Source organism: Dama dama, chromosome 15 (genome assembly GCF_033118175.1).
Source record: "Dama dama isolate Ldn47 chromosome 15, ASM3311817v1, whole genome shotgun sequence".
Lineage (NCBI taxonomy): Eukaryota > Metazoa > Chordata > Mammalia > Artiodactyla > Cervidae > Dama > Dama dama.
The window spans coordinates 61,614,434-61,641,514 of NC_083695.1; the positions used below are offsets into that span (position 1 = coordinate 61,614,434).

Sequence of the window (27,081 nt, forward strand, 5' to 3'; positions counted from 1 at the left end):
GCAAGGCAGCCTGGCACACTGGGACCCGGGACGTGGCCCGATCAGGTGGTCAGGGGTCTCTCTGGAGGAGAGGGAGCGAGCTAGCCTGGATGCAGGAGGCCGGCGGGGCCGTGTTACACACATACAGTTACAGAGAGGGTGGCTTCCCTCAGTCTCTTGTGCTCTCTGCCTCTCATGCTCAGTCTCAGCTGTGGGTTCCATCAAAGAGGAGAAAACCAGCCTTTGGTGCTTGAGTTCCTACTTCTCAGACCAAGCAAAAGCCTTTATTTCTATCAACCTCTCTGTATCACTGTTGTATGACTGCTGTTCTTCAAAACCTGTGATTTCTGTATTATAGTATTATTATATTGGTTTGCCTATAACTGCAAATTGGGCCTGGGAGTCATAATTCTGAGAATGTCTTTGTTTCCTGCTAAAAATGCACACTTACACATTAGTGTGACTGACCCTGTAATGCTTTAAAAAATGTTTTCACATTTTATCTTTACATAATACTCTGAGAACAGCAGGGCAGAGGTGACATCCAGCAGGGAGGTTCTGTGGCGTGGGGCACCCCTCACTGCACCCCATAATGGTCTGATTTTTACGTGTGCTTATTTTCCATTTCTCCCCACAAGAATGTGCATTTCAGTGAGTAGTGACATTGTTTTATCTGTAATGCCTACAACACAAATAGGAACCAATAAATGTCTGTCGAATGATTAAAAATGAACAAAAGGCATAAAGAGCCTCCATGGGCAAGGAATCTGGGAGTTCTGGACAGAGAGATAGTGATGAGAAGAAGGAACAGTGGAGGACGTGAGAAGCCCTGTGAGGAAGGAGCTTTGGGAAGTGTTACTAGGGGCTTCCCGTGTGGCTCAGCTGGTAAAGAATCTGCTTGCAATGCAGGAGACCTGGGTTCAATCCCTGGGTTGGGAAGATCCCCTTGGGAAGGGAAAGGCTACCCACTCCAGTATTCTGGCCTGGAGAATTCCATGGACTGTATAGTCCATGGGCTCACTAAGAGTCAGACATGACTGAGCGACTTTCACTTTCCCTAGGGGTCCTGTGATGAATCCCCTCTAATTGTCTTTGACACATGAGAATAAAATTGGTACTGCTTTTTCATTAAAACAGCAGACAAAAATGTTACTATTGTTATCCGCATTTCACAGATGAGAACACTGGTGTAGCTAACCCCAACCCAGAACTGAACACTAGTTTCCTGGCTCAAAACCATTGCTTTGCAGGAGAGAGATCTCTGCCCAAAGTGATCATCTAAGAGTGGCCTTGGGGAGAGGGGGTTCTTCTTCCTTGAGAATCAGGAAGATCCTGCAAAGACAGGCAAGGGTGTGAGGGCCAGCTCTGACTTGGGGGTTAGGTGAACAGATACCATAATTGTATTTAAAAGAGCCATATTCCATTATGTGTTGAAATTTGTACAAATAGAACATGACTCATCCTCTGGCCAAACCTGAACTTTCTGAGGGATGTGACCTTAGCACAGTATTAAGGGTTTACTATGGGCTCAGTGAACACCCTGAACTGAACTGCTCCTGCATGTCTGTCTGCTGGGCCACACAGCTGACTGTGTGATGCTTGCTTGCTTGCTTCTTTCCTCGCCTGCTTCTTTCTTCCTGTGGGGTTGTCTCTGCCCTGCCGTCTATCACATCAGCCCTCCAGAATCTCACCTTTCACTGTCTGTATTTTTAACCATTTCAACAAGTTAAGTCCTTAAAGGCAAGATCCACATTTTTGTTTCCCAAGCCATGTCCATGTGACTAGTTCAACTGTTTTTTCACCTAGACCTAAACCCTGACAAGGGGTGGGTTAAATGAGATGTCTGCGTGTGTACCAGGACACTGGGGGGCATTCATTCATTCATTCAATGAACATTAACCAAGCACCTCTGTGGGACAAGCTCTCAGGTTCTGTTACCACAGCAGGTAACAGACCATGATTCCATCCTTAGGGAACCCACAGACTACTGGGAAAGCATCACTGAACAGGTAAAGAAAATACGATAGAACTGAGTCAAGCCATCATTTACTGTTTACCAAATATTTCTAGAAGAGGAAAAAAGAGAAGTTGGGTATTGAAAATGGGTTAGGCTGCTGTAATTCAACATTTTATTTTGCATCAGAGAAAGAAAGTAGCCGCTGGGGTCTGCTTTGGAATTGAATGCTGTCACTTAGAAAGCTTCTCAGGATAACTGAGCCTCAGTTTAACCACCTGGAAACTGAGGGTCATTGTGCAGGTTTGTTGTGAGGATAATAGGGGCATAACTCAGTACTGGGTATGTAGAGGCTCAGGGGAGTGCATGTGGCATCATTGCGTTGTAATTTTGTGTATGACTAAAGGGATAAAAAAGAATATAAACTGGAACCTTTGGTCCTTGTTTCAACAGAAAGAGGACCTGCCGGACCCACGGACCGCAGACCTGTATGAATTCCGCTTCAGCGACTTGCCCATCACAGAGCACGAACTGATTAAGTGTGGACTTCGGCTGTTTTTTGAAATAAACGTGGTGGAGAAATTCAAAGTACCCGTGGAGGTTAGATGGTATTTCATTTAAAATATGGTGTGATTCTGTGGCAGTTCTCCACTGCGTAAAATTACCTGTGGTTCAAAAAGATTCCCTGCAGTGTGGATCTTAAATTATCATTAACTTGGTCAATAACTTTGTCAATATATCCGCTTAAACCCTGTAAACAAGGCCATCCTATCTTTTCAGATAAGGTTGTCACAGACCTTCTAACCTTTAGAATTCTGTTCCAAAGTCTGAGTGGTGTTGTCTTCTTTGGTGGCAGGTTCTCACCAGATGGATGTACACGGTGAGGAAGGGGTACCGGGCCGTCACGTACCACAACTGGAGACATGGGTTTAATGTGGGGCAGACCATGTTCACTTTGCTGATGGTAGGTATGGAGCGCAGCAATTGGTGAAAACCTGCGTGCCTCCCTCCTGAACGTGCTGAGAATAGATACAGGCTATCACTTTAGATCTGTAATTTTATAATTCATGGATACAATCCCATAAATCCCCAAATCCTCTAGAGATGATGCTAGGGCATGTGGGTATCCCTGGGCACTTGACTGGATTATAACTCTGACACTCACGTACTTAGGTCTTTAAAGGAAAAAAATTCAGTTCCCTGCTAGGTTTGTAACTGCCCAGAATGAGCTACAAGAAATAAAACCAGTTTGGGACTTCCCTGGTGGTTCAGTGGTAAAGACTCCATGCTTCCAATGCAAAGGGTCAAGGTTTGATCCCTGATCAGGGAACTAAGATCCCATATGCCACGTGGTGTGACCAAAAAGGAAAGAAAGTCAGCTTGCTCTAAAAACACAGCAGACCCCCTTCTCCATCAGAGGCAAGCCTCACTGCACATGCTGCATAATGTATTAATGTAAGTGTATTAATGTAAGTGAATATATGTCTTCTTTTAGACAGGAAGACTGAAGAAATACTACACAGACCTTGAAGCCTTTGCCATGCTTGCTGCTGCCTTCTGCCATGACATTGACCACAGAGGCACCAATAATTTGTATCAGATGAAGTAAGTGAACATATGCTGCCACATCGATAGTTCTGGTGCCCCTGCCTTATTTGTAGATGCCTTCACTCTTTTTTCAACTTCGTTTCATCAAAGTATTGAATTCATACCTTTAGGTGCATTGATCTTCGACTTGCAGTTGTACACCCTTGGGTGACACCCCCAACTCAAGCTAGAGAACATTTCTTCCTGGGTTCGCTACCTCTCATGTCCCTCGTCCTTGTGCCTCCACCAGCTGACCTTGCATCTTAACATCATCACCACCTTTCCCTCTTGGCTAAGAAAAGAAGTGCAGCCTTTCAGCTCAGACAGATTTGTATTCACTGAGTTCACAAATTATTTAAACTTTCTAAGCTTTGAGTTCCTCATTGGGAAAATAAGAATTGTAATAATGCTACCTAACACTTAAGGTCATTGTGAAGATTAAATAAGGCTATGCATACAAAGCAGTCAGCTCACGGTTGGTGCTTAGTGGTTAATAATTATCAGGTATTATTATTATTACTGTTATTATGTCATTGGCACTTTGAAAATTCGTCAGCAGTGCCATGGCCAACCTAGCTCCTTGATAGGACATTTAAGAAGCTCTACCTGCCTTGGCTGCACTATATCCTCATCTACACATAACCCACTACCCTACAAGGTACCAGAGGAAGTGAGACATTTTAGAGAGAATGAGCTTTGGGATCTGGGTTTGTGGGATCCAAACACTTCCTGGTTGAGTGATCTTGGGTAAATCACTTAATGTATTTGAGATTCACTTTCTTAACTGTTAAATGGGTACAATTTTGAGCTCTCAAAGACTGCTGTGAGAATCACATGAAATTGTATGTCTGAAATTACATAGTAGATGCTCAAGAAATTTACTCAATGAAGTAAACAGGGACTTTTCACCTTCAGCAACTCTACCAATCAGGCTTTGCTCTGAAGAGGGGATTCCCAGTCTGCGTTCGGGCAAGCCACATCTTCCTCTAAGAGCTCCAGCCCGTGCTGGCTGTTCCGCATTCCTGAATGCAGGTTTCCTGACAATGACTGAGCTCTCTTCTGCTCAGTTTCAAAGGAATGAATGTTTATTGAGCACTTGCGTACTGGGAGACCAGCTGAGAACTTGATACCTATGGCCTTTTTGAATCCTTATAGCCCTCCCACGTGGGAGGTACTATTGTTCCCCTCTTTTACTGATGAAGAAACAAGTCCCAAACAGTCAAATCTAACTTGCCCTAGATGAAAAGAGAGTAGCCAAATGGGATGTGGCATCTCTGGTTTGCAGAAAACATGAGACCACATCCCAGACTTCTGCTTTGGCCTGGTGTTGGGAGTCTGGTTGAGTCCCATCAGCGATGGGCGAGCTGACCTTCTTCCTTTTCTGTGAGAGAAACTTTGTAGTTCAAGCAATTAAATCATTTTATGCATTTTACAAATTAGGGTTTTTCTTAAAAAAGATTTTTTTTAAAAGAGCGTATTTTTCTGTTCTAAATCTAAAAATTCTTTTCCAATATGTTACTTTCAACTGTTTCACAGTCATTAGGGGAGAGGGAAGACATGAAAAAAAAAAAATCCTCAGATTGCAAAGATTCTGTATTGTGTGATCTTATGTGTCATCTTTAAATAGCTGAAATGACCCTTTTCCTCCTAGGTCCACTTCTCCGCTAGCAAGGCTTCACGGCTCTTCCATCTTGGAGAGGCACCACCTGGAGTACAGTAAGACGCTGCTGCAAGATGAGGTACATGGGTCTCTCTCTAGGGCAGCTCACAAGCTCTGGATCAAAGTGCTAACCCACAGAAAATGCTTAGAAAGAGGATGATCCTGAATGCTGGTGGCTGACAGTGTATATACCCTTATTGAAGTCAATTGATAGAAATTGATATATTGCGATAGTTTTTGAACAATCAAAATGGAAGTAGCTGAGATAGAGGAGGAAAGAGCTATGAAAAGTCACAGAATCTCTGTGGGTCTGTAGAGTAAGAAGAAAAAGTTTATGATGAATATGAGAGGGCTCTGTATACTTTCGGTGTGTATGAATGTAAAAAGAGGAGGCTACACAGCCGCTGCTTTTCTTATTCAGAGGGTATGTACTGTTAAGGTATTGTCTGTATCTTTGAGAGAGTCAGGTGTTGGTAGTTTGGGGGTAGGCATGAAAATCAGGCTGTAAGATCAGACAGCTGCCATCAGAGGCACTGAGTGAATGAGGGACTTGTCCCATTCAGGAGTGGGTGGGCATAGGAGAGAAGAGGGGTGGGATCAGGGAACTTTTCACAGGAAGTGGCTTAAGCTTGGTCCTGAATTCATTGTGATTTATACAATATCATGTACTACTAACTTTCAATAAAAAGATTTTTCTTTTTATTGATTTTATTTAAAGAGTATATAGGCTTGTTGGGAAAGTTTTGACTATAACCTAGTTATGCTTGAGAACAAATCTGAGAAGATTCTAACCCAGAATGAATCATTGTTAGATAGAAGGGAACATTCTTCTGTCTGCACAGAGAAATTGTCTAGAATCACACAAACTCATTAGGATAAATAAGCCCTCGGGAGAGTGGAGCTTTTTTCACTTTGGTAATAATCATTTATTAAAGGCTCAGGGGAAGGGGTACAAGGAAACATGTCCAAGTTTCGAGATAATATTACATTCTTCTAGGTAATCAAAAGCCAAGTGGGAAAATTTGTAAGGGCAATTAGGCCGAAAAGTAGAAAAAGAAAACAGACATATGATTTAAATGTTTTTAATAGCCTGTGATTGATGTAGCATCCAGACAGGGAGACACAGACCAACTGCACTGAATTATCGATTTCACAGGGCAGAGGTGGGCAGGCGGTTAAAAACACATCCTGGGCTTCATCTCCCACTTACCAGGCTCCCTGGGGATTGGACCTAGGAATCTGATTTTTAATAAGAATTTTCATAACTCTCATGTGTAGCTAGGACCTGTTCCTGCAGTAGTATCATAAAAAGAATGAAGATACCTATTCTATGAGAGTTGGAAAAAATAGAATTGAAAGTAGTTCATGAATATAATAGTGACTTGTTACCCACCCAATTTGTTAAGGGTCTTGCTTTACTGGTTGGGATGGTTTTATATTTTTGAGTAGGGATCTTCCATATATCCAGCTGATTACATATACCACAGGCAGGTAGTATCAAAAATAATTTATTTAATTTTACATTTACCTACTAATGCAAAATATATTCTAAAACCTTTATAGCCAAATGTTTAAATGCTTAAGTTTGGAAGGGCTCCTAGTAGCTCATATGCTTTTACTTTCTGGGATTTGAGAGTTTATTTTAAAATAGAGTTGTTGTTTCCCATCTTAATTTTTTAGTGTTATTTACTCTGCAGTCTGAACTGGTTTTCATGGCTAGATAAAGGCTTATTCTTTTTAAAAAGGAATAGTGCATCCTAGTAATCCATGCCACCTTGGCAAGGACCTATCTACAATGCTATTTGACCTGCTAATTGCAGACTTTTAGGGTTGTAAATAGAGTCACTAGGCAATAAATGCAATCACAGAGCTTTTTATGAGCAGGCAAACTGAATGCTGAAAAAATGAAATTTTAACATCAGATGTTGTTTTCACATTTTTGGAAGACAGTACAGTTCTTCTATTTATTTATTGTATGGAGGAAATATTTATATTTAAAACTTTAATTTTTTTACATAAGGCAAATCCTTATCTAGCAATTTTGCCATGTTGTAGGCATTACTCATTGTGTTTTGTATATTATCAAGCTTTATGTCCCAGTAGAGTTGGATTCCCTGCTTTGAGGACAGAACTGTCTGTATTCTAAACTAGTCAGAAATCCACCCTTTAACATAATGAATAGGGGTTAAAACCCTTGTTAGCCAAATTTCTCAGAATATAAACTTTAATACAACAATGTACTATCAGAATGACAAAATGCATTATTTAGCATAAATAACAGAATACTTTCATTATTCAGAACTTCTTCATAAAATTTATAACTTTATGCTTTTTCATACTGACTTCATGTTATACAAAGAAGGAATGAAGAAGAAATTAAGTATCTTGTGTATGATCACCAGCCAGCCACAAACATGTTGTAGTCTTCCCTTTTGGGTGTAACATGTACCACATTGAAGACTAGAACTCACCTCCCTGAGAGTCCTCATCAGGGTGAATTGGAGCCGTTTCTATTTTGGTGTGCTACACCAAATTTAGATGTGTAGTGCCATTTTCATAGCAATAAGAGAACAAAAATGGCCTGTTAATGGTAGAGAGCAATGTTAGACTCTGTGGGCAGGTGAGCCCTGCTGAACAGGTAGGGGCCCAGTTGGAGTGGGGCTGGCTGGGATGGAGGCCTCCTCTCTTGTTCTGTGTGCCTGTCTCTATATCATGTTTCCAGCACAATTCCCTGGAAGCACAAATGGAATATTATAGACTCATCTATAGATATCTTAAATTAATGACAGTAGTGGTTGTAAAAATTACATGCATATACCTGCTATGAAAATTCAAGCAATAGGAAACATTCTAAAGATAAATATTTAAAAATTGCTTTAAATCCTACCACTCAGAAATAGGACATTTCATTAACATTTAATGAACTTCATTGTAGCCCATTGTGACTATATATAGGCAGGATGGTTAGAAACAATGTTAGAAAAATGGGATCTCATTATCCGAACTATTTTCTTTGTTGTTGTTAGAGTTATCTATTTAATTGAGTTTATTGAAGTGTAATGTTTGAACAGTAAGCAGCATCCCTTTAATGTGTTATTCATACAAATTCTATGAATTTTATCCCTACACTTGGATAGATTTTACCCCACCACACTCAGGATACAGAACACTTCAGTCATCTCCTTTGGGATGACAAAGGAGACTGCTCCCTGGTAGTCTATCACTGGATACAGAACACTTCAGTTCTGTAGTAGTCTATGCTAGCAGTCCCCCAGTAGTCTATGCCTCTCTCCCCTCCCAGCCCAAAGTAAGCAATGAAATGTATTTAGTCACTACAGATTAGTTTGAATCTTTTAGAATTTTATATAAATGCAGTCATCCAATAATTACTCTTTTGTGACAATGACTTTCATTCAGAACAATAATTTTGTGATTTGTTCATTTTGAGCGAATGAGTCAGCAGTGATTCATTACTTTTCACTGCTGAGTGGCCTTGCATTTATCTTAAATGAAGATTTTAATTTTACTTCAGTTTAATGGAAGAAACATTTTTTAAGGGAAGGAATTACAGAACTTCAGAGAACTGTGTCCTTAATCACAAGAGATATTAGTTCTTAGAGAACACTAAAATCAATAACTAGTGGTTATGTGTTACCTTTTCACCATCTCTGAACTCCCTGCTATAGAACATGAGAAATTCGAATACTTACACTGCTTCCCACATCTCTACTTCTGTTTTGTAAGCTATTTATTTTCAGTATTTTTTTTATTGTTATCAGGATTTATAAAATTAACATAATTTCCTTAAGTGTCTATATTTTTTTTAAACCAGAGCATTTATTGCATGACTAATGGTCGAAATCCTTAAGATGAACTGGATGCTGCCCCAGCGGCTCTCTTGGGTTAGGTGTTCTCCCAGAATCCACGCCTGAATCTTCAGTATACCATTTGTAAGTGCCTCACTCACCTGGCCTAGGTGGTGTTCCATCTGTAGCCTTGGCAACTCCAGTCACATTTCCTCTTCTGCCTGGCGGTGTTGCCACAGTGGTCATAGGTCTGCTTCTGAAGGTCGGCGGCCTTGGAACCACAGTCTTACTTCCAGATGACAGTGTTCCCTTTGTCATCTCTCTTCTGTGGTTGAGACCAAAGAGGCACAATTGTTTACTCCAACTTCTACTTTTCTATGGGCCTGATACGTAGGCTCAGACTTTTTATCTTGGCTTGTCCATTTCTGTGTATTTTATTTTGACTCATATCTTGATTAGATTTTTGTCATCTGGTAGTTTTTCACAGTCTCTAAGCTAAGTGCACACCTACGAAGATCTGTTTGTTACATTTTTGAAAGTCAGTTTGGAAGAATATAAAAGTTGTTGGGTCATTACTTTCTTCTCAGAAACTGGAGGACATTGCCTCAGTATTTTTTGGTGTTAAAGAGGTATAAATGGCTGATTTGATTTTCTCCCTTGCAGATGACTTTGTTTTTCTGCATAGATGTTCATATAATTCTTAATTCTTCATATTTTAGTAACTTTGAATGTCTGGGTGATTCTGCATCTATTTTTTCCTTGATATAGGTTACACATATCCACAGAATCCATTGTCTTTTTTTTTTTTTAATTTCAGGAAAGCTTTTTTTCCATTGTATCTTTGAACACTTTTCTAATACATTGGGAATACCAGTTATGTGTATGTTAAATCTCTTTGTCATTTATATTATGTTCTTTATATTTTTAATAGATTTATTCTTTTTCCTTTTTGCTTTAATCTCCTAAAGACTGTGGACTGCCCCTTGCTTATTCTATTTGAGTAGCTTTACTGTGGATTATATTGCTTTTATATTCAATTCCATTCTTCTCATTCTACTACTAGTTTTGCTAGTTTATTTTTAATTTTACTGTTGTCTTACAATCTCCTTTGAATTCTTGTGGTTTTCAAACTATAGATATTATTAGCATGAAGTTTTCATGTTCCATTGGGTATTTCCTTTGATGTATTTTTCATTTGCCTTTTGTGTTCCTTTCTTCCATTGTTATTTTCTTAGTTCAGTGTGTACGCATGTGCAGTCACGCACTGTATTTACATATTCAGTCAACTACTACAAGACCTTTGTGTGACTTCTGATTCAGAGTTGTTACATGTGGTGTGCTGTGACTCTCTAGTGCGTCTTTTTGTGAACACATGGGTGTATTTCGGTTTGGTATGTACCTGGAAATAGAATTGCTTGGCCATAGGGTGAGCATATGCTCAACCTCAGTGGATGCTGACAAGCTGTTTTCCAAAATAGTTGTATTAATATATATTTTCACCAACAGTTCCAGTGGCTCTCCATTGTCTCCAACACTTGACACTTTCCATCTTTCTCATTTTAGTCACTTGGGGGATGCACTGATTTGTGTCAAATTAAATAGCATCGATTAACACACATAAACTACAATTTTTTATATTAACCTTTTGAAATTCTGTTTTGGGACTACCTTTGTTCTCAACTTGATTTGTAGGAATTCTTTATTCTGGTTTATGTATCTTTCATCAGAAATATGTATTACAAATATTTTCTCCCTGTGAATTGCCTTTTTATTCTCTCAATATTGGATTTGGGTGAAAATAAGCTCTTAATTTTAATGTAGTCCATTTGATCAATTTTTTAAAGATTAATTCTTTAGTTGTATAGTATTGTCTTTTGCCTATTCAAGGTTATGAAGGTATTTTATTGTTATACGTTTCTCATTTAGATCCACAATCATTTTACAACTTACCTTTATATATGGTTTGATGTAGAGATCAAGATACTTTTTCTGTCCATGTGAAAATCCAGTTGACTCAGCACCACTTATTGACCCACTTCATTTCAGTGATACCTTGGTCCTAAACCAGGTAACTGATTATAATGGACTGGTTCTGCATTCTCTATTCTATTCCACTAGTCAGTTTGTGTCTCTTTGGTCAATATGTCATCTTAGTTACTATAGCTTTGTAATAAAGTCTTCCTTCCAGTATAAATTCTCCAGTTTTGTTCTATTTGAAGACTGCTTTGGCTTTTATTAAGCCTTTGTATTTTCATAAAAATTTTGTCAAATTTACATACACACATCCACAAACTTGGTATTTTGGTTAGAATCACATTGAATCCATAGGCTATTTTGTGTTCTTGTGGTCTTTATACAGAGGTTTTACACTTGTTTTCCTCTGAAAACGATTCATTCCTTAGTGGAACTTGCCATCTGCTGTGAGGGGAGGGCAGGAATGCACTGAGGACAGCCTCAGCTTTCTATTTATTCAAACTCTGTCTCACCAATTCTATCTCTTTGGTCTGGAGAACTCACCTCTTTGATTTGGGTTTTCCAGAAGTTGAGAAGGCTTATGTTAAGCAAGCCTGTGAAGCTACAGGGTCTGTGTTAGGATCTGATCATTGCTGCCAACCTCCCTGCCTTCACTCCTTTTTACCCAAAGCATTCTCTTTGGCACAGATGACTAATAGAAGTCAGTGCAAATGTATGTCAGAATAGTTTCCCCTCAGCAGCTCATCCTCTGCTGCTGTTGTGTGTGTCAGATTGGATTTTTGAGGGACATCCTTCCTTCTTCTGTGCCCTGTCTACATTCTACGACCTCTTGCTCCAATTAAAAGATTACTGGCTCTGTCTTTGCTTACTTAAAAACAACTGCATGCATGTATATATGTTTAATCCTCAACTTGTTCCAAAAAGTTTTTAATGGAGCTCCCCAAAATACATGTAACATTAAATAAAAAATGAAGGCTAATGGGAAAATAAAAATAAGACGAAGTATGGGGCAGGCCCACAATGTGTACAGTGGGAGGTATAAATATTTATTAGACATGGGCCACAGATTTCGTCAAGGGATTTCTAGTAACTAACATAAAACAGAAACAGGATCTTTTATGTGAATCTATATCCATGGCTGAAAAAGAAACTACTTAGAAGCTCTCCTTTTAAGAACTTTTGCTAGGAGAGAAGGAAAGGAGAAAATAAAAAATAATACTGAATTAAGAAAGGGTTTTTCAATTAGAGACTTGTACAGTAAAAATGAGGGAAAAAAGGTGAAAATCAGGAATATTGTGCTATCAACAAAGGAAGCAGTACTGGATAGTCGAATGTACACCCTTTTTTCTTAAGTATACTAATTTTCAAAGTGTGTCATCTTTTTAAAAAATGCAACACTGATTTACTTTGTGAAGTCAAAGAATGTTTGCCATTCTGTCTGCTTTAATAGAGCTGTTTTATTGTTCTGGATTAGAAAAAGGTATGACTTAAATGGAGTACAGCAGTATTATTTTTCTCTATATATACAGCTTTTTTCTCACATATATTTAGCAAATAGCAAAGTATCCAGGTTTAAAAATAAAATCAACATGTATTAAAAGTAATTGGTGCATAAAAAATATTGATAATTTTGGTTGATGGTTGTGTGGTCTGTACAGTCTGGCACTTGGTAGAGACAAAGTCTATCGTAAGGGATTGTTTATTTCAATTTGGCAGCCTGCCTTGTGTGTCCCCTCTCCCCATTCTATGTTTTTATTTGGCTGTTTTTTTCTGACTTTTTTAGTTTAAAAAAATTACATGTTTAATGTGTACATGATGTTTTGATGTATGGATATACAGTAAAATCATTACTACAGTCAAGTGAATCAACATAGTATCTTCTTGTGTGTGGTGAGAACACCTGAGATCCACTATTTTAGCAGATTTTTTCAGTATGTAATAAGGATTAAAATGACTTATATAAAGTGATTAAAGTGTGCTACTAATAATTTGCCTAAAAACTTAGGGCATTTCCACACATGATCCCCTTTTTTCTCCTGAGTACAGCAGTCAAGAATGACTTTAAGTGCTACTGGATCTACAAAGTATGTGTTGGAATTAGATACTACACGTTACTTTGGGAAACATATAATGTGTATCAGTGAACAGATAAGGGCAATGACTCACTGATGTAAATATGCCACAGGGTCACCACCAATCCAAAGGCAGGCCACCAGTGTACCCAAATCAGGGAAGGTTAAGTGGGATTTAAATGCCAAATGGCCCACTTACTTTGCCCTCTTCCTGGTCAATCCAGACCAGTTAAAAATAACTTATATCCCGAAGATTTGGAGCAGAGATTACGCCTAAGGTGCTGCTGAGGACTTTCTCTTTCAAGCAAGACATGGATTTTTATCTAGATAAGTTTTCTTTTATTATAGTTTATAGTAGTCAATTGCCATGTCTTCTATCAATTTAAAGTCTAGCTGTAGTTGCTATTATGAACTCATTATTACTGCTGTGTAAAATGCCATTTTTCTTGACTTGGAAGTTATAAAAAGATAACCTAAGTGGAGGCTGTATTATGCACACATAATTCTAGTCCATTTCTTGCTTTCTAGTATTTCAGTCTCCTGGAATGACAGAGCTATATTTGGTCTTGGGTTTTGCAATTCTATTTTAAACTGGGGATAACCTCAAAACTTACCAGTAATAATGATATAGCAATAATTAAATTCTGTAGCAATTTACTGTTCTTAAATGCATTCCCAGTTATCTCATCTGCATCAACATTCCACAAATATTTACTGATCACAGGTTGAGTGCCAGGCAGTTAGCAGGGCAGCTGATATTATCCCCATTTGAGAAAACAAATACTTAGAGATGTTAAATGAGGTGTCCTCATTTAACGTGGTAGGACGCTGCACCTACCACGTGGGGAAGCTGGGAACTGAACCCGGGCTGCTTACTGAGCCGGTGCACTGCCCTGCTGTCCTGGCTGTACTGTGTGCTAGCTGTTGACCCTTGAGCAAGTTTCCTAACCTCTATATGCTGTCATTTGTTGCGAGACTAAGAGTTTTCATAGAGCACTTAGGACAGTGCCTGGGGAGTGGGAGGCATTAGGTGTCTGCTGTTATTTGGTGCTTGACCCAGTGTTCTTTTCTACATTATGCTGCCTCTGTCTCTATACAGGTGAACAGACTATTTCCTCCTTTCCAGTGGGATTTTCCTGTATTTAACTGTTGACTTCATTTGTCACTGCACATCTGTCTTTGGCCTGTATTACTAAAAATGTTCTTTTTGGAATATCTTCTTTTAAAAACCACTCCCAGATTTACACTCTTGTTTTCTGGAACACTAAAAATTGAGGGTGATCCATGTATGAGGGGACTGTTAGCGGGAAACTCTTTGAAGAAAGGTAGAAATAAGTCATTGTAAAATAGAATTGCAAGACTTCATTTTAAAAACAACTTGGAAGATTTACTTTTTTCTATGTGTGAGTACTGTTGTAATCTGCAGCTTCTGAAAGCTCTCCCATAGTTTCTATAATCACTCTGAAATTATCTGGTAAGTAATTCAACAGGTCTAACAATTGGACAAATACCAGATATTCTTTTATTTTTTGTGGCTTGGAGAATAAATTTTATTTATTTATTTTTATTAGTTGGGGAATACATGTAAATCCATGGCTGATTCATGTCAATGTATGGCAAAAACCACTACAAAAACCAGATATTCTTTATTAAAGTTTCTCAATTACTACAGAAAAATTTAAATCTATTGTTTTTATTGAAATGGTCCTGGAAGAAAACTTATATATTGATTACATGAATATTTGCTAATAATCTATTTTAAGAGTTTAAATTATCTTACTCAAAGTATAAGTAGAGAGGTAACTTAATTCTAGAGAGAAAACTGAAAGCAAGACAAGTAAGACTTAGTTTATCTTCTTTCTATAATAAGATGCTCTTATTAAGCATCATAGGGTGGTTTGTTTGTTGAATCAAAGGCAAATTAATGATGGCACTTTATTTTGAATTTCATCTTACAGAGTTTAAACATCTTCCAGAACCTAAATAAACGCCAGTATGAAACAGTTATTCATTTGTTCGAAGTTGCAATAATAGCAACTGACCTGGCTTTATATTTCAAGTAAGTACAGAACTCCCTTATACTCTGTGTGGTTCTGCCTTCCACGGTCCACTGCTTTAAAGTTAAAAGACATTTATTTAGAGACACATTTCTTCATTTTCTTTTTGGATTACCAATAAATACCCTTAAGATGCCTGATGGTGGATTTACTGGACATTTGGAACATATTTTAAAAAGCTAAGCCCCTAATATTAGTTTGTTATCTGAAGAAATTGCATCAAGGTAGATGACTGCCAGAACAGTGATGCTATAAAACCTTACACGGTGCCTTTTGATCTGGGGAATTCATCATAGTTCCCAGTCTGGTATTTAGAGTTGCAGGCTCAGACATCTGATTCTGCCAGAGTCCGAGAGCTGAAAAATCTTAGTGATACTGATGCACATTAACAAACTAAAAAAATTTCTGAGTTACATACAGCAGAGGCATTAGCCTATTTATAATGATGATGATTACCTAGGAGACCAGATACTCCAAGCTTCTGTACATTTTCCTGTCAGTGAACTATAAAGTTTAAAATGCATTAGGACAAAGTGAACTAGTTACAGGGTCTAAATAGTTAACAACTTGAGCAGTATTAAATTGTGCCTCTCCAATCCTTCATTAAAAATTCAGTTATTAAATAGTTCAAACGTGAAAGCAGATACTTAAGAGTGATATCCAAATAGCTATGGCCCAGATTCAACAAATGCTAAGATTTTCTTAGATCTCTTTTTTCAAGGAAAGTGGTATAATCGAGGCATTCTGTACTCACTCCATCATGAATGCCACCCCCCCACCCCACTTCTCCTTCACAAATACCACTGTCTTGGTATTGTTATGTATTCATCCTTACCATTCATGTTTTCTATGGCATTATTAAGTGTTTAAAAATTTTCCATAAATGGTATCATACTGTATATACCTTTCTGCAACTTGTTTTCAAACAATACTTTGAAGATTTAGCTTGGTGGTAAATTGAGATCCAGGTCATTCTTTTTAAATGTATATTCAACTGTGTAATTTTTATCATAATTAATTTAGCCATTCTTCTATTCATGGACATTTAGATTATTTCCAATTTTTCATCACTGCCAACATTGTATATGTTTGTGTATATAAGTTTCTGTAAAGTACATATGGGAATTGCTGGAAGGTTTGCATATCTTCAATTTTATACCACATGGCAAAACTCCTACACTCCTTAGTAGGTATGCCAATTTAAACTCCTCCCAGCAGTGTTACAAGAGTTCCTATTATTCCATATCTGTTCTCTTCTTGATCTGGGCATATTTAAATATATTTGTTAATTTGAGCGTGAGACAGATTATTATTATTCACACTTATAATTTTATACCTTTTCATATATTTTAGGTTCTAATATTTGGTTAGTTTTATACTTTACAATGTCTCATCATAGCCTGTGGCCTTTGTTATGATCTCTTTTTGTCACATATAGCTCTTAGTTTTAATGTATTTGAATTTACTAATTTTTTTTTCCTTTCTGACTTGTGATATTTCTGTCTTAAACCCTTTCTGTATCAAGGTTACACAGCCATTCCCTGTTCTCCTCCCTAGGTCCACAATGTGGACAACTGATGCAAAGTGGAAACATGAAACCTGAAAGGACATATTAAAGACACTTTAAACCTCTGGTCTTATATGCTAAAATTGTTGCACAGTTGTCTCTTTTTTAGGAAGAGAACCATGTTTCAAAAAATTGTTGATGCCTGTGAAAAAATGGAAACTGAAGAAGAGGCCATCAAATATGTAACCATTGATCCAACCAAAAAAGAGATTATCATGTGAGAAATCAAATTTTATTTTGCTTTTGGCAAAAATAACTTGTTTTATATTTCTATTTAAACATGTTTTGTTTTCTTTCACAGGGCGATGATGATGACTGCGTGTGATCTGTCAGCTATAACCAAGCCCTGGGAGGTACAAAGTCAGGTGAGTGGTTCCCATTTTCTGTCAGGCCCTTGGGCTTTGCCTAGGCGCCATAAGACAGTGAATGTGAAGGTATCTGGCAACCTCAGAATTTAATTATAACCAATTATATGACTATATATTTTAAAAGCAATTACCTTCATTACCCTGGACCTGTCCTCTGAAACCATCAGTTTATAATTTACAAAGAAGAAAAAGGAAGTTAAGAAGTTAAGACAAAAAAGTACAATGTTCCCTGTTGGGTTTCTGTTAGAGAAGAAAAGCAAACAGCTTTCAAGAGCTCACAAATGTCAGTAGGTCATCTGGTTAGGCCCAGGACAAGGGAAACAGAAGGAACCTAGAAAGAAAATGCTTTCTGGAAAGAATTCCTGTTATCACTGGACAGGCTGTAAGAAGTTTACATAAAATTATTCATGGAGTGTCTGGGTTTTTAGTAGAGATAAAACATGATAGGCAAGGATGAATCACTAGTGCCTTCATCCCTCAAGGGTGGTTTTGCTCCTAGTCTCTTCTGTGTGCTGTCAGTCATGAGACGGCACTATCTGCAGGTTCAGTTTAAGGGCGTCTTCTAAGGAAGGTCTTCCTCACCCTTGGGGAGTGTGGGGAATGAGTGGGAGCCACCTGCTTACCACTTGGTTTCTTACTAATCGATGAAAGAATTCTCCCTCAGTTAATTCATAGGGAAAACCCTAAGCAGAAGAGGCCAGAATTCCCTGGGTTCAACTGTAAATGTGGATTGTATCTGTTAAGATAGAATAGCTGGGCTCCAAACCAGATACCTGTGCTCCCTCCTCACCAACTGCCTGCTCTTCCTCCTCAATTCTTTTATCTACATAGTCACCCAAGCCAAAAACCTGGGCTCATGCTTGAGTCCATCTCCCTCATTTCAAAACCATTTCTGTCCATCACTCTTGCCACCCTCTTAGGTCTTACTTCCCTGTCATCAGAACTATGGTGGCAGCCTCCTAAGTGATCCTCTCTTAGGATGAACTCTCCAACCTTTCTCTGAGTTGCTGCTGGAATGCTTATAAATAGAGCTCTGCTTCGCTACTGCTTTGCTTAAGAAGCCTTCTAAACTCCCCACTAATGGAGGTTTTCAACCTTTTTTTAAAGAAAAAAGCAATGTCCATTTTCCTTGCACAAAAAGTTGTACATAGATCACTTTTTATAAGAGGAAAAAGCAGTTACTGTACTTTATAATCTCTCTTGGCATCCACTTTTGTACCACTTGTGCACTTTGGAGGGACCGTACGGCTCAAAGAAAAAGAACTACTGGCCCAGAGAATCAAGTTAAACTTCCCAGTGAAGCATACATGGTTTGTTGCTACCTGTCCTTAACTCACACTCCCCAATTTATTTCTCTTATTTCCCATGTTACTGCCTCACACTCTTAAGCTCCTACTCACACAAGCCCTAAACATTCAACTTTATCTGCACAAAGTCTTCCCTTTCTTCTTTACTGGTAAACTACTAGTCTTCTTTGATGATACAGCATAAATACAACCTCCCTTATCTTTCTCCTTGATCCACAGCAGTTGATAGTGTTGAAATGATAGAACTTTCCACATTCTTTACATGACTGACTTCATTAGACTGTAAGCATCTTAAAGATCAAGGTCACATCTTAACTCCTCTTGGTAAGCCTGGATCATGTCAATGTAAGGCAGCTAGAAGGTGTTCAACAAACTTGATAAATATGGTTTTTAAAAAACCATATAAATTAACTCTCAATATCCCCACAACATAATCAGGTGAAGTCATGTTCTAAGCTGTGCATGTATGTGCATAAACACATAGGCAGATACATGCTAGATGCTGGCAGATGATAAGCAGGACAAGAGGAGGATCTGGGAAGCTTTGGAGCTTGAATCATAATGAAATGGAATTAGACATCCTCCCTTCTCCCCTTTTTATTGTTGAGAGGTGGTGACAATAGCAGCTAGGAGATTGGCACACCCAGAAGGAGTCTATCACACTGAAGTAGGAAGAGAAATCCCCCTTGCACATTTCAATATAATCTGTAAATAACATCATTTTAAAGCCAAAGAGCATATGGTATGACAATATCTCAAGCATTAATTATAAATTCTGTTCTTAAATGTTACTCATTTAAGGATAAAATGTTATAATAAAATGCAAATTCTCTGTTAATAAGTCTGAACCATGACTTTCATGAATCATGTCCTCCTTCTTTGCAGGTAGCACTCCTGGTTGCAAATGAATTTTGGGAACAAGGAGATCTGGAGAGAACAGTGCTGCAGCAACAACCCATTGTAAAACCCTTGACATAAAAATGCACTACTGATTAAAAATTATCGATACAAATCAGTCTGTTTTGTCCACTGGATCTTAGAAAATTATCTTTAAAGAATTTATTTCTCTTTCTAGCCTATGATGGACAGAAACAAAAAAGATGAACTACCTAAACTTCAAGTTGGATTTATTGACTTTGTCTGTACTTTTGTATATAAGGTAAGTAAATAGATTACTTGAGTGAAATATATCATTTTCTGGATGAGAATTTTTCTTTCAAACTGTAACTAAAATCAAAGTCACTCTCATCCCTCATGGAAAGTCACTAAGGGTGTCGTCATTTCTCCAAGATAGTTTGAGGTATTACCCTTATCTTTCCTTCAAGGATGCAATGAAAGGTGAGAGAACTAAGAATAAACTTACTTAGGTGAGCAGGAAAGACAAGAGCTACATTTCCCACTTTCAAGGTACTGAATTAATCTCATCCTAACAGCTCTGAGCACTGTAGTAATTCCTTAAGGCTCCTTCTCTGCATATGAAAGGTACTGAAAATGAACCAAATGATTTAAGTAGTTTCTGACCCAAATTTCTCCCTAGGAGTTCTCACGGTTTCACAAAGAAATCACACCTATGCTGAATGGTCTTCAAAACAACAGAGTGGAATGGAAATCCCTAGCTGATGAGTATGATGAAAAGATGAAGGTAATTGAAGAGATGAAAAAGCAGGAAGAAGGAAATACGACTGAAAAAGGTTAGATGGAATCTGTTTTGGCTTCTTCTCAAGTAGCTGTAAGTCCAGCAGAGCTTAATTTCACATGACAAAAGCATAAAAAGTAAATGCAAACAGGAAATTTGCTTTACTGCCCACAGACTGAGAATTATTAGAAGCTGATTAGTGGTTTTCAGGGTTTTTATCCCCTTGAACAAGATTTTACTTTATAATTCCCAATGGAATTGCTTGGTCCAGTTGAAGTTGGGGTTAGGACTAGGTTTCTTCATCCACTCAATAAAGTGGCTCCTGAGGTACCTCTGCAGAATACTGAATTTTAAGAAATAATATGAAAACCATAGGATTAGTGTGATCAATCAGGTTTAGGTGAGAAAATAATTTTAGTCCTAACATTCTGTGTTAGCTGTAAGACTTTGGGCATCTTGCTTAGCCTCTCTGAGCTTAATGAGAAAGCTTTACAGATCTCCAGCCTCATTTCCAGATCTAAGGAAGCCCTAGAAGTAAAGCTGGCCAACAGAGTGGGGTGACTTGAAGGTACCCTAAGACTCTGTGCCTCAGATGTTTCTCTGTAGTGCTGTTTATCCTGATGAAATTTCTACTCCTGAAGTCACTCAGTTAGGTTTAACATAATCTTCAGAAAGCCTCTGTTAAGATGCTTACATCACCTATTAGTTCATCAGATGACTCAAATGTCATCTTGAAAGTGGAATATTAATGTCATCATTTCGTATTTTGTCTCAAGAGCTCCAGACTTAAAAGGTTTTGTAAGAAATTCTTATTGTTTAATAAACCATCTCTGTCTGGAAAGGCCTTGTTAAAAGAAAAAAAAGCAACATTCTTTTTAGATGGTTCATGTGTTTAGTGATATTTTAAAGAATTCAGAGGGAGAAAGCATTTTGCTTAAAGGGTTAAGGATATCCTTCAACAGAATAAAAGCAGGAGTTCCTGACTCTGGGATATACATTCACTTAAATGTTTAGTGGCTGTGTATTCTGTACAAGGCCCTGTGTTAGGCAGGCCCTGGGGAAAGATGGGGTCCTTATCTCATAGAGCTTACCACCTGGTAGGGGAGCACCAAGTGAAAAATCGATTATTTAACTATAATTATCAGAAGCAGCATACCTGGGGCATCAGGGAAGTCGTTCCTGAAGGATGTTTATGCTACACTGAAGACAGGCTTTTTCTAAGCAAAGAAAGGAGGAAGAGTTTTAAAGGAAAGGAGAGGAAAGAATAGAATATGCACAAAGGCCGTAAAGTGGAAATAAGCTTGGTGCACTTGAAGAACTTGAAAACTGGTGTAGCTGGAGTCTAGAGAGCAAACAGTAAAATACCAGATGAAGCCAGGAGTGCAGGCAGCTCTGCCAGATGGGTGTGTTACCCTGAAGGCCTCCTTATGGATCTGTCCTCTAGACAGCAACAGAAGTCCTTAGAGGGATGGATTTCAACATGAAAGCAGTAAGATCTGAGCTGAGCTTCAAAAAGATAACAAAAATGGTTATTTTTACTGAGCAAGTGAAAAGCAAAAAGTTATTTCTCAGTACAGTTAATCTTTATCCCAATTTTACAATGAGCAGTATATCGTTCCTGACTTTTTTTTAGATTTAGTATTTGGTATATTGGATATGCATCTCTATACTTTATTTGCATAAAAAATTACTTCTGAATTTTCTTCCTACTACACTGAGAAGTCTCTGTAAACTAAGAATATTACTTTATCTCCAGGCAACACAAAGCAACAACTCAGATTCCCAGACTGGATAGTTCAGTGGTTCTTTTGAGAACTGAGACATTAACTGGTTAGTCATTTTTTTAGATTTAATTTTCTAAATGGACTAATTCTGAATATGAAGTCAAGTTTTAAAATGGTCAAACTCTTAGTACTTGATATAGGTTAAAACTATGAATTAGGCTACATAGTTATTCTAATATTAGGAAAAAACTACTATATATCCACTGACTCCCAATAATATTGCTTTTCTCCTTTTTACTAGCTGTAGAAGATTCAGGAGGTGGTGGTGATGACAAGAAGTCCAAAACATGTCTAATGTTGTAAGACAATCCAACTGGTCTAAATTACAAATATTGTTTCTACATTTGAAGAAAACATTAAAAAAGAACATCAGCAAATTTCATTCATCAAACCATCAAGTAACAGAGACTCTTCAGGAAAGCTATCCTGTGACTAGCATAAGAAAATACACTGCTAGCCTGAAAGCCATGAGGGTAAAATAAAGTTCAAAAAGAGTGCAAAATAAGACAAAGATAAGTGCATTTTTGGTGCCAATTTGTTTTAAATTAAAAATAATATAATCCTGAAACTAGTCACCAATTCTTTTTTTAAAAGTTCTTATTAATTGTATTCATTTACTAGGGTTACTATAACAAAAAACCTTCCCCATACTGGGTGTCTTAAACAAAAGAAATTTATTCTCTTGCAGTTCTGGAGACCAGAAGGCCAAGATTAAGGTGTTGGCAGGGCTGGTTTCTCGAGAGGCCTCTCTCCTTGACTTGTCAATGGCCGTCTTCACCTGGTCTTCCATCTTCTCTCTTATGTGTCTGTGTCCTTTTCTCCTCTTTTAAGGACACCAGTCATACTGGATTAGGACCTACTCATATGACCTCATTTTACCTTATTAGCTTCAGATACAGCCACATTCCAAGGTACTGGGAATCGGGATTTCAACAGGAATTCAGGTGAGACACAATTCAACCCATAACATGATTCATACCTCACATCCTTTTCTGAACCAGAAATCTTTCCTCAACATGTCTTAATGTAAGAGCAAATACAGTACAGAATGTATAATGTATGTAAGTACTATATAAGAAACAAAGAAAAAGGATATTAAATGTCATTCCACCTGAAATGCTTATCTCTTTCCTCCACTTTTTACTCTTGATAATGGAATAGTAAAGACCACTTCACTTTCAGCAGCTTAAAAGTATGTCATCCTATGCCCATCCTTTCTCCCAAGTCTGAAATCAATTATTTTATGTGTAACTAATATATTATTACATTCAGAACTATTCTTCTCATTGATAGAATTATCACTTTATAAGACATGACCTATATAAATCCTAATGAAAGTTAAATCAGCTAATAAATGTTATGCATTATTAAGCAGCATGTGATTTGACTATATAAAAGCTTTACTATGAAAAACAGTTTAAAGGGACTTCAACAGAGGTGACTTTAAAAAAAGTGATTACTAGAAGTATCTTAAATTAGGCATTCTAAATATTGATTGTCAAGAAAACTAAACAGAATTTCCCTGGTGGTCCAGTAATGAAGAATCTGCCTTGCAACGCAGGGGATGTGGGTTCAATCCCTGGTCAGGGAACTAAGATTCCACATGTTTTGGAGCAACTAAGCCTGTGCCACAACTACTGAACCTGCATGCTCTGGAGCCTGTGCTCCACAACTAGAGAGTCTGCACCACATGCCACAGCTAGGACCCAATGCAGTCAAATAAATTTTTTAAAAAAAGAAACTAAAGACAATCAACTACTTCTACCACATGTACACACCTGTACATAAGGGAAGATTTCTTTCTTATCTATAATGACATACCAAATTATAAAATAGACCAAATATTAATTATACCATTGACTTTTTTTTGTAAAACATCTAAATTATAATGAATTGCTCTATCAACCTCAAATGTTCTGTTATAAAGCAGATAATGTTAAATTTTAAGCGGCTGAGATATCACCATTTGTTATATTTTTACAAGTTAGGTACTTAGAATCATAAGACTCTTCCTCTCACATTAGAATGTAAGGTCCATGAGAGGAAATATTTTTGTCTGTTTTGTTTGCAGCTCTGCTCACACTTAGAGAAGTGCTTGACACAAGGCAGGCACTCAGTAAACATGAATGAATGATATTTTGCATAAATATCATGACAAACAGGTATAAATGAACAGTGCCTGGAAGTTAATATTTTTACGGAGAAAAAAATATATATATACCCAAATGAGTGTTGTCTATATAAGTCATGTTGGGTGATAGATGTACATCTTATTTTCACTGCTTAAAATAATCCTGAAACTCCATGTAGGATTATTTTAGAAACTATGTAAGAAACCCTCTTCCTTTAGCCTTATAAAATTTTGGGCCCCTCAAATATCAGTCAGCTCAAACTATTTCCTCATTCACTAGAAACTCAGGCACAGAGATGAGCCACCACTGAAGGTCTGCAAAAACAGGCACTTTGCTTAAGATCAAGTATAAGAAAGCATAATTTATCTCAAGCCAATGGTCTGCTGAACTCCCCTGACTATATACTACAGCAAAGTTTAAAATAGGTCTGTTGGAGAATTATCTTTAAAATCTAGATAATAGATAATCAATAAGGACCTACTATATAACACTACTTAATATTTTGTAACAACCTATATGTGAAAAGCATCTGATAAAAGAGTGGATATATTATAACTGAATCATTTAGCTGTATACCTGAAACTAACAATGCTATAAATCAACTATGCTCCAATAAAAGATAAAAATTCAATTAAAAAATTTAAAACATCATCTTGAGGCCTTCTCAAAGACTCCTTTAAATATGACTCCAATTATCTGTCACTGTGTATGAATGGATTAAACACCATGATTACATTTAATGATTTAAATTTATAAATGAACTTGATGTCCATAAACCATACTTGCAATACCAAATATATGAATCCATTTTAAAGGGGCCTTTGAATATTCTTCCCAGTCATTGTTTAGTTTTGCAGGAGTTTTATATTCTGATGACTACTAATTTTTATCATAAAACTGTTTTGGCTTCATATATTCTATTAATAACATCAGTTTTCCTGCTGGATATTTCAATATTTTTTCCTCCAAAATCAAGATTCTTTTTCACTAAAAGTAGTGTGAAGAAAAAGACACAACAAACTATTTATTTGTTGGTTATCAACACTGATTTACTGTTTTCTGATGCTTTAGAAATGACCACTTCCTAGCTACTTCCTTGGTAGCAAAGTCTAGCACAGTGTCTCATGTATAACACCGATCTAATAATGAATAATAACTTTAATAAAAGGAAAATCTGATACTATTTAAAAATAAGATACTATAATTACCTGTTGTATAGTTTAATGCCAATAATTCCATGTTTAAATGTCATTTAATTTTCAACAAAATACCTATTTTCTATAGGTCCTCTCTTACTCACCAAATCAGGCATCTTTTCCACTCTTCACCTCTTTGCTGTTTATAAAAATGGGTCTGACCTTTCGGAAAAAAATCAATAAATCCTTTTGAAAATTTGATGAAATCTATGGATCCTTTCCTCTTAAAACACACACAATCACGAAAGTTTGCACATCGATTGTAGGCGTGTTTAGATCTCTGGAAGCACATCCATTGACTCCTGGGCATATGAACCCCAAATTAAGTTACATTTTATAATATATCTCTGCATATATCCATTATGTATGACTGTATCTGAGACAAGCTCTATGCACACAGCATTGTTCAGTTAAATTATATTACTGCATAATCTTTACTAGAGAGTCAACTTTCATGAACACATATGCTGCTTTAGACTACTGGGATCTCATTTGGCCTCCTGTGCTATTAATTTATTTTATAATAAATTACCCATACACTGGGGAATTAAATCAGATTATAACAAACTCCCTTATGTGGCAGAGGCAAGAAGGAAGAGAAATGTAAGGAAAAAAAGAAAAGGTAGTTAATGAAAAAACAGGTTCAGAAGAGGGGTGCCTGTGTGTCAAAGGAAAGTAAAGAAGTTGAAGACATAATAATCTACCTTATAATTTTGTAAGACCCCAATAACCCTAAAAGTTTAAATAAACTAATTGAGGCAAGGGAAAATAAATGTGAAATCAGTGGGGAAGAAATAAAAACCCATAAAAATAGAAACAATGGATCTCTGTGGAGTGTACTAGGTCCATCCTTGAGCTACAGATGGAACACAGTTGTAGGTAAGAAACTGAAAAAATATATGAGATAGGGAAAAGTATCTCCAAAAGAACTGAAAATACTTCCAAAGCATCTGACAATCCATCCTAGATGGATTTTTTATTTCCAAAGACAAACCACTGAAGTTGCAACTTGTAGACAAAACTTTTGTGAAGAATTTCAAAGTACACTTTGCATTAAGGAATGTAGGCATCCCTCTTTCATCTCACAAAAATAAATCTTGAAAATATTCATCAAATTCTTCTTCCCTATTTAAAAGAAAAAGTATACATATTGATTAAAATCAACATAGAAAAAAATTACTAGGTGACACATTATATGAAATTAAGGTAATTCAAACCAGCATACTTGCTGGTTCTTTTATATATATATATATTTTTCATGATTCAGCTATCAAGTAATTCTTGGCTTCTAAAATAATCGTGACTATGCTCAGACTGATTAAAGTGTTGTATATGGTGGCATGTATCCCTACACATATTTATACCTAAGATTTTACTCTGAAGTACTTCGTATTATATCATTGCCTCTCTTTATGTTTTTGGTTGACTTTATTACTCTGTTCTTGGTTGACTTTATTACTCTGTTCATTCTCATTTCAAATTAATGAAAAAACTATTTTAAGGAAAAATACAAGTCCTAAGAATAGGGACGATCTGCTTAGGCTGCAGGTTTTATTACTCTGAGAAGAGTAAATATGTATTTGTAGCAGTGAAGATTATATCTAAAAGAATAGAACTCTGAAAGGAGATACTAAACTATAATATATTAAAATATGAAAATTAAAGTACTAAATAAATATTAGTGGTAAGAGCCCAGAGCAGTACAATGAAAATAGCACAGGTTTTCGAGTCAAGACAGTATTTAAGTCCTAGCTCTGTCAGCTACTAGCTAGGTAAGCAAGTTATTTAACTTCTCTGGGCTCAGTTTCTTTATCTATATAATAAAGAACATTACATTTCCTCAAAGAGCTGTTGTGAAGATTAAGTGTATGTACAGTTGCTTTTCTTCCTTCTGGGAACAGAGAATCAAGCTACACAAATTCTGCCTACCAATCTCTTTAGAAAATGTTCTTTTAGATTAGAAATTCACAATGAGACTCCATCATTTTAAGTGACTGTGACG

The 27,081-nt window shown here is 37.0% G+C and overlaps 2 protein-coding genes across 5 annotated transcripts in view; one reads left to right on the forward strand and one right to left on the reverse strand.

Annotated features, from left to right (window-relative positions):
• The window catches only part of PDE6C (phosphodiesterase 6C), a 49,004-nt gene extending 26,325 nt beyond the window's left edge, over nt 1-22,679 (forward strand). Inside the window, exons 12-22 of the mRNA XM_061162205.1 lie at nt 2,387-2,533; nt 2,790-2,897; nt 3,429-3,538; nt 5,172-5,259; nt 14,991-15,091; nt 16,766-16,873; nt 16,958-17,021; nt 19,217-19,291; nt 19,407-19,490; nt 19,869-20,022; nt 21,993-22,679. Coding sequence (XP_061018188.1) covers nt 2,387-2,533; nt 2,790-2,897; nt 3,429-3,538; nt 5,172-5,259; nt 14,991-15,091; nt 16,766-16,873; nt 16,958-17,021; nt 19,217-19,291; nt 19,407-19,490; nt 19,869-20,022; nt 21,993-22,054 — 1,101 coding nt within the window. The 3' untranslated portion in view covers nt 22,055-22,679. The remainder of the gene's footprint in view (nt 1-2,386; nt 2,534-2,789; nt 2,898-3,428; nt 3,539-5,171; nt 5,260-14,990; nt 15,092-16,765; nt 16,874-16,957; nt 17,022-19,216; nt 19,292-19,406; nt 19,491-19,868; nt 20,023-21,992) is intronic.
• A 3,339-nt stretch (nt 22,680-26,018) lies between these two features.
• LOC133070258 (protein FRA10AC1) overlaps nt 26,019-27,081 on the reverse strand; it is a 34,646-nt gene continuing 33,583 nt past the window's right edge. For all 4 annotated transcript variants that reach the window (XM_061162208.1, XM_061162209.1, XM_061162207.1 and 1 more), the window contains exon 15: nt 26,019-26,204. In XM_061162208.1, coding sequence (XP_061018191.1) covers nt 26,162-26,204 — 43 coding nt within the window. In that variant the 3' untranslated portion in view covers nt 26,019-26,161. The remainder of the gene's footprint in view (nt 26,205-27,081) is intronic.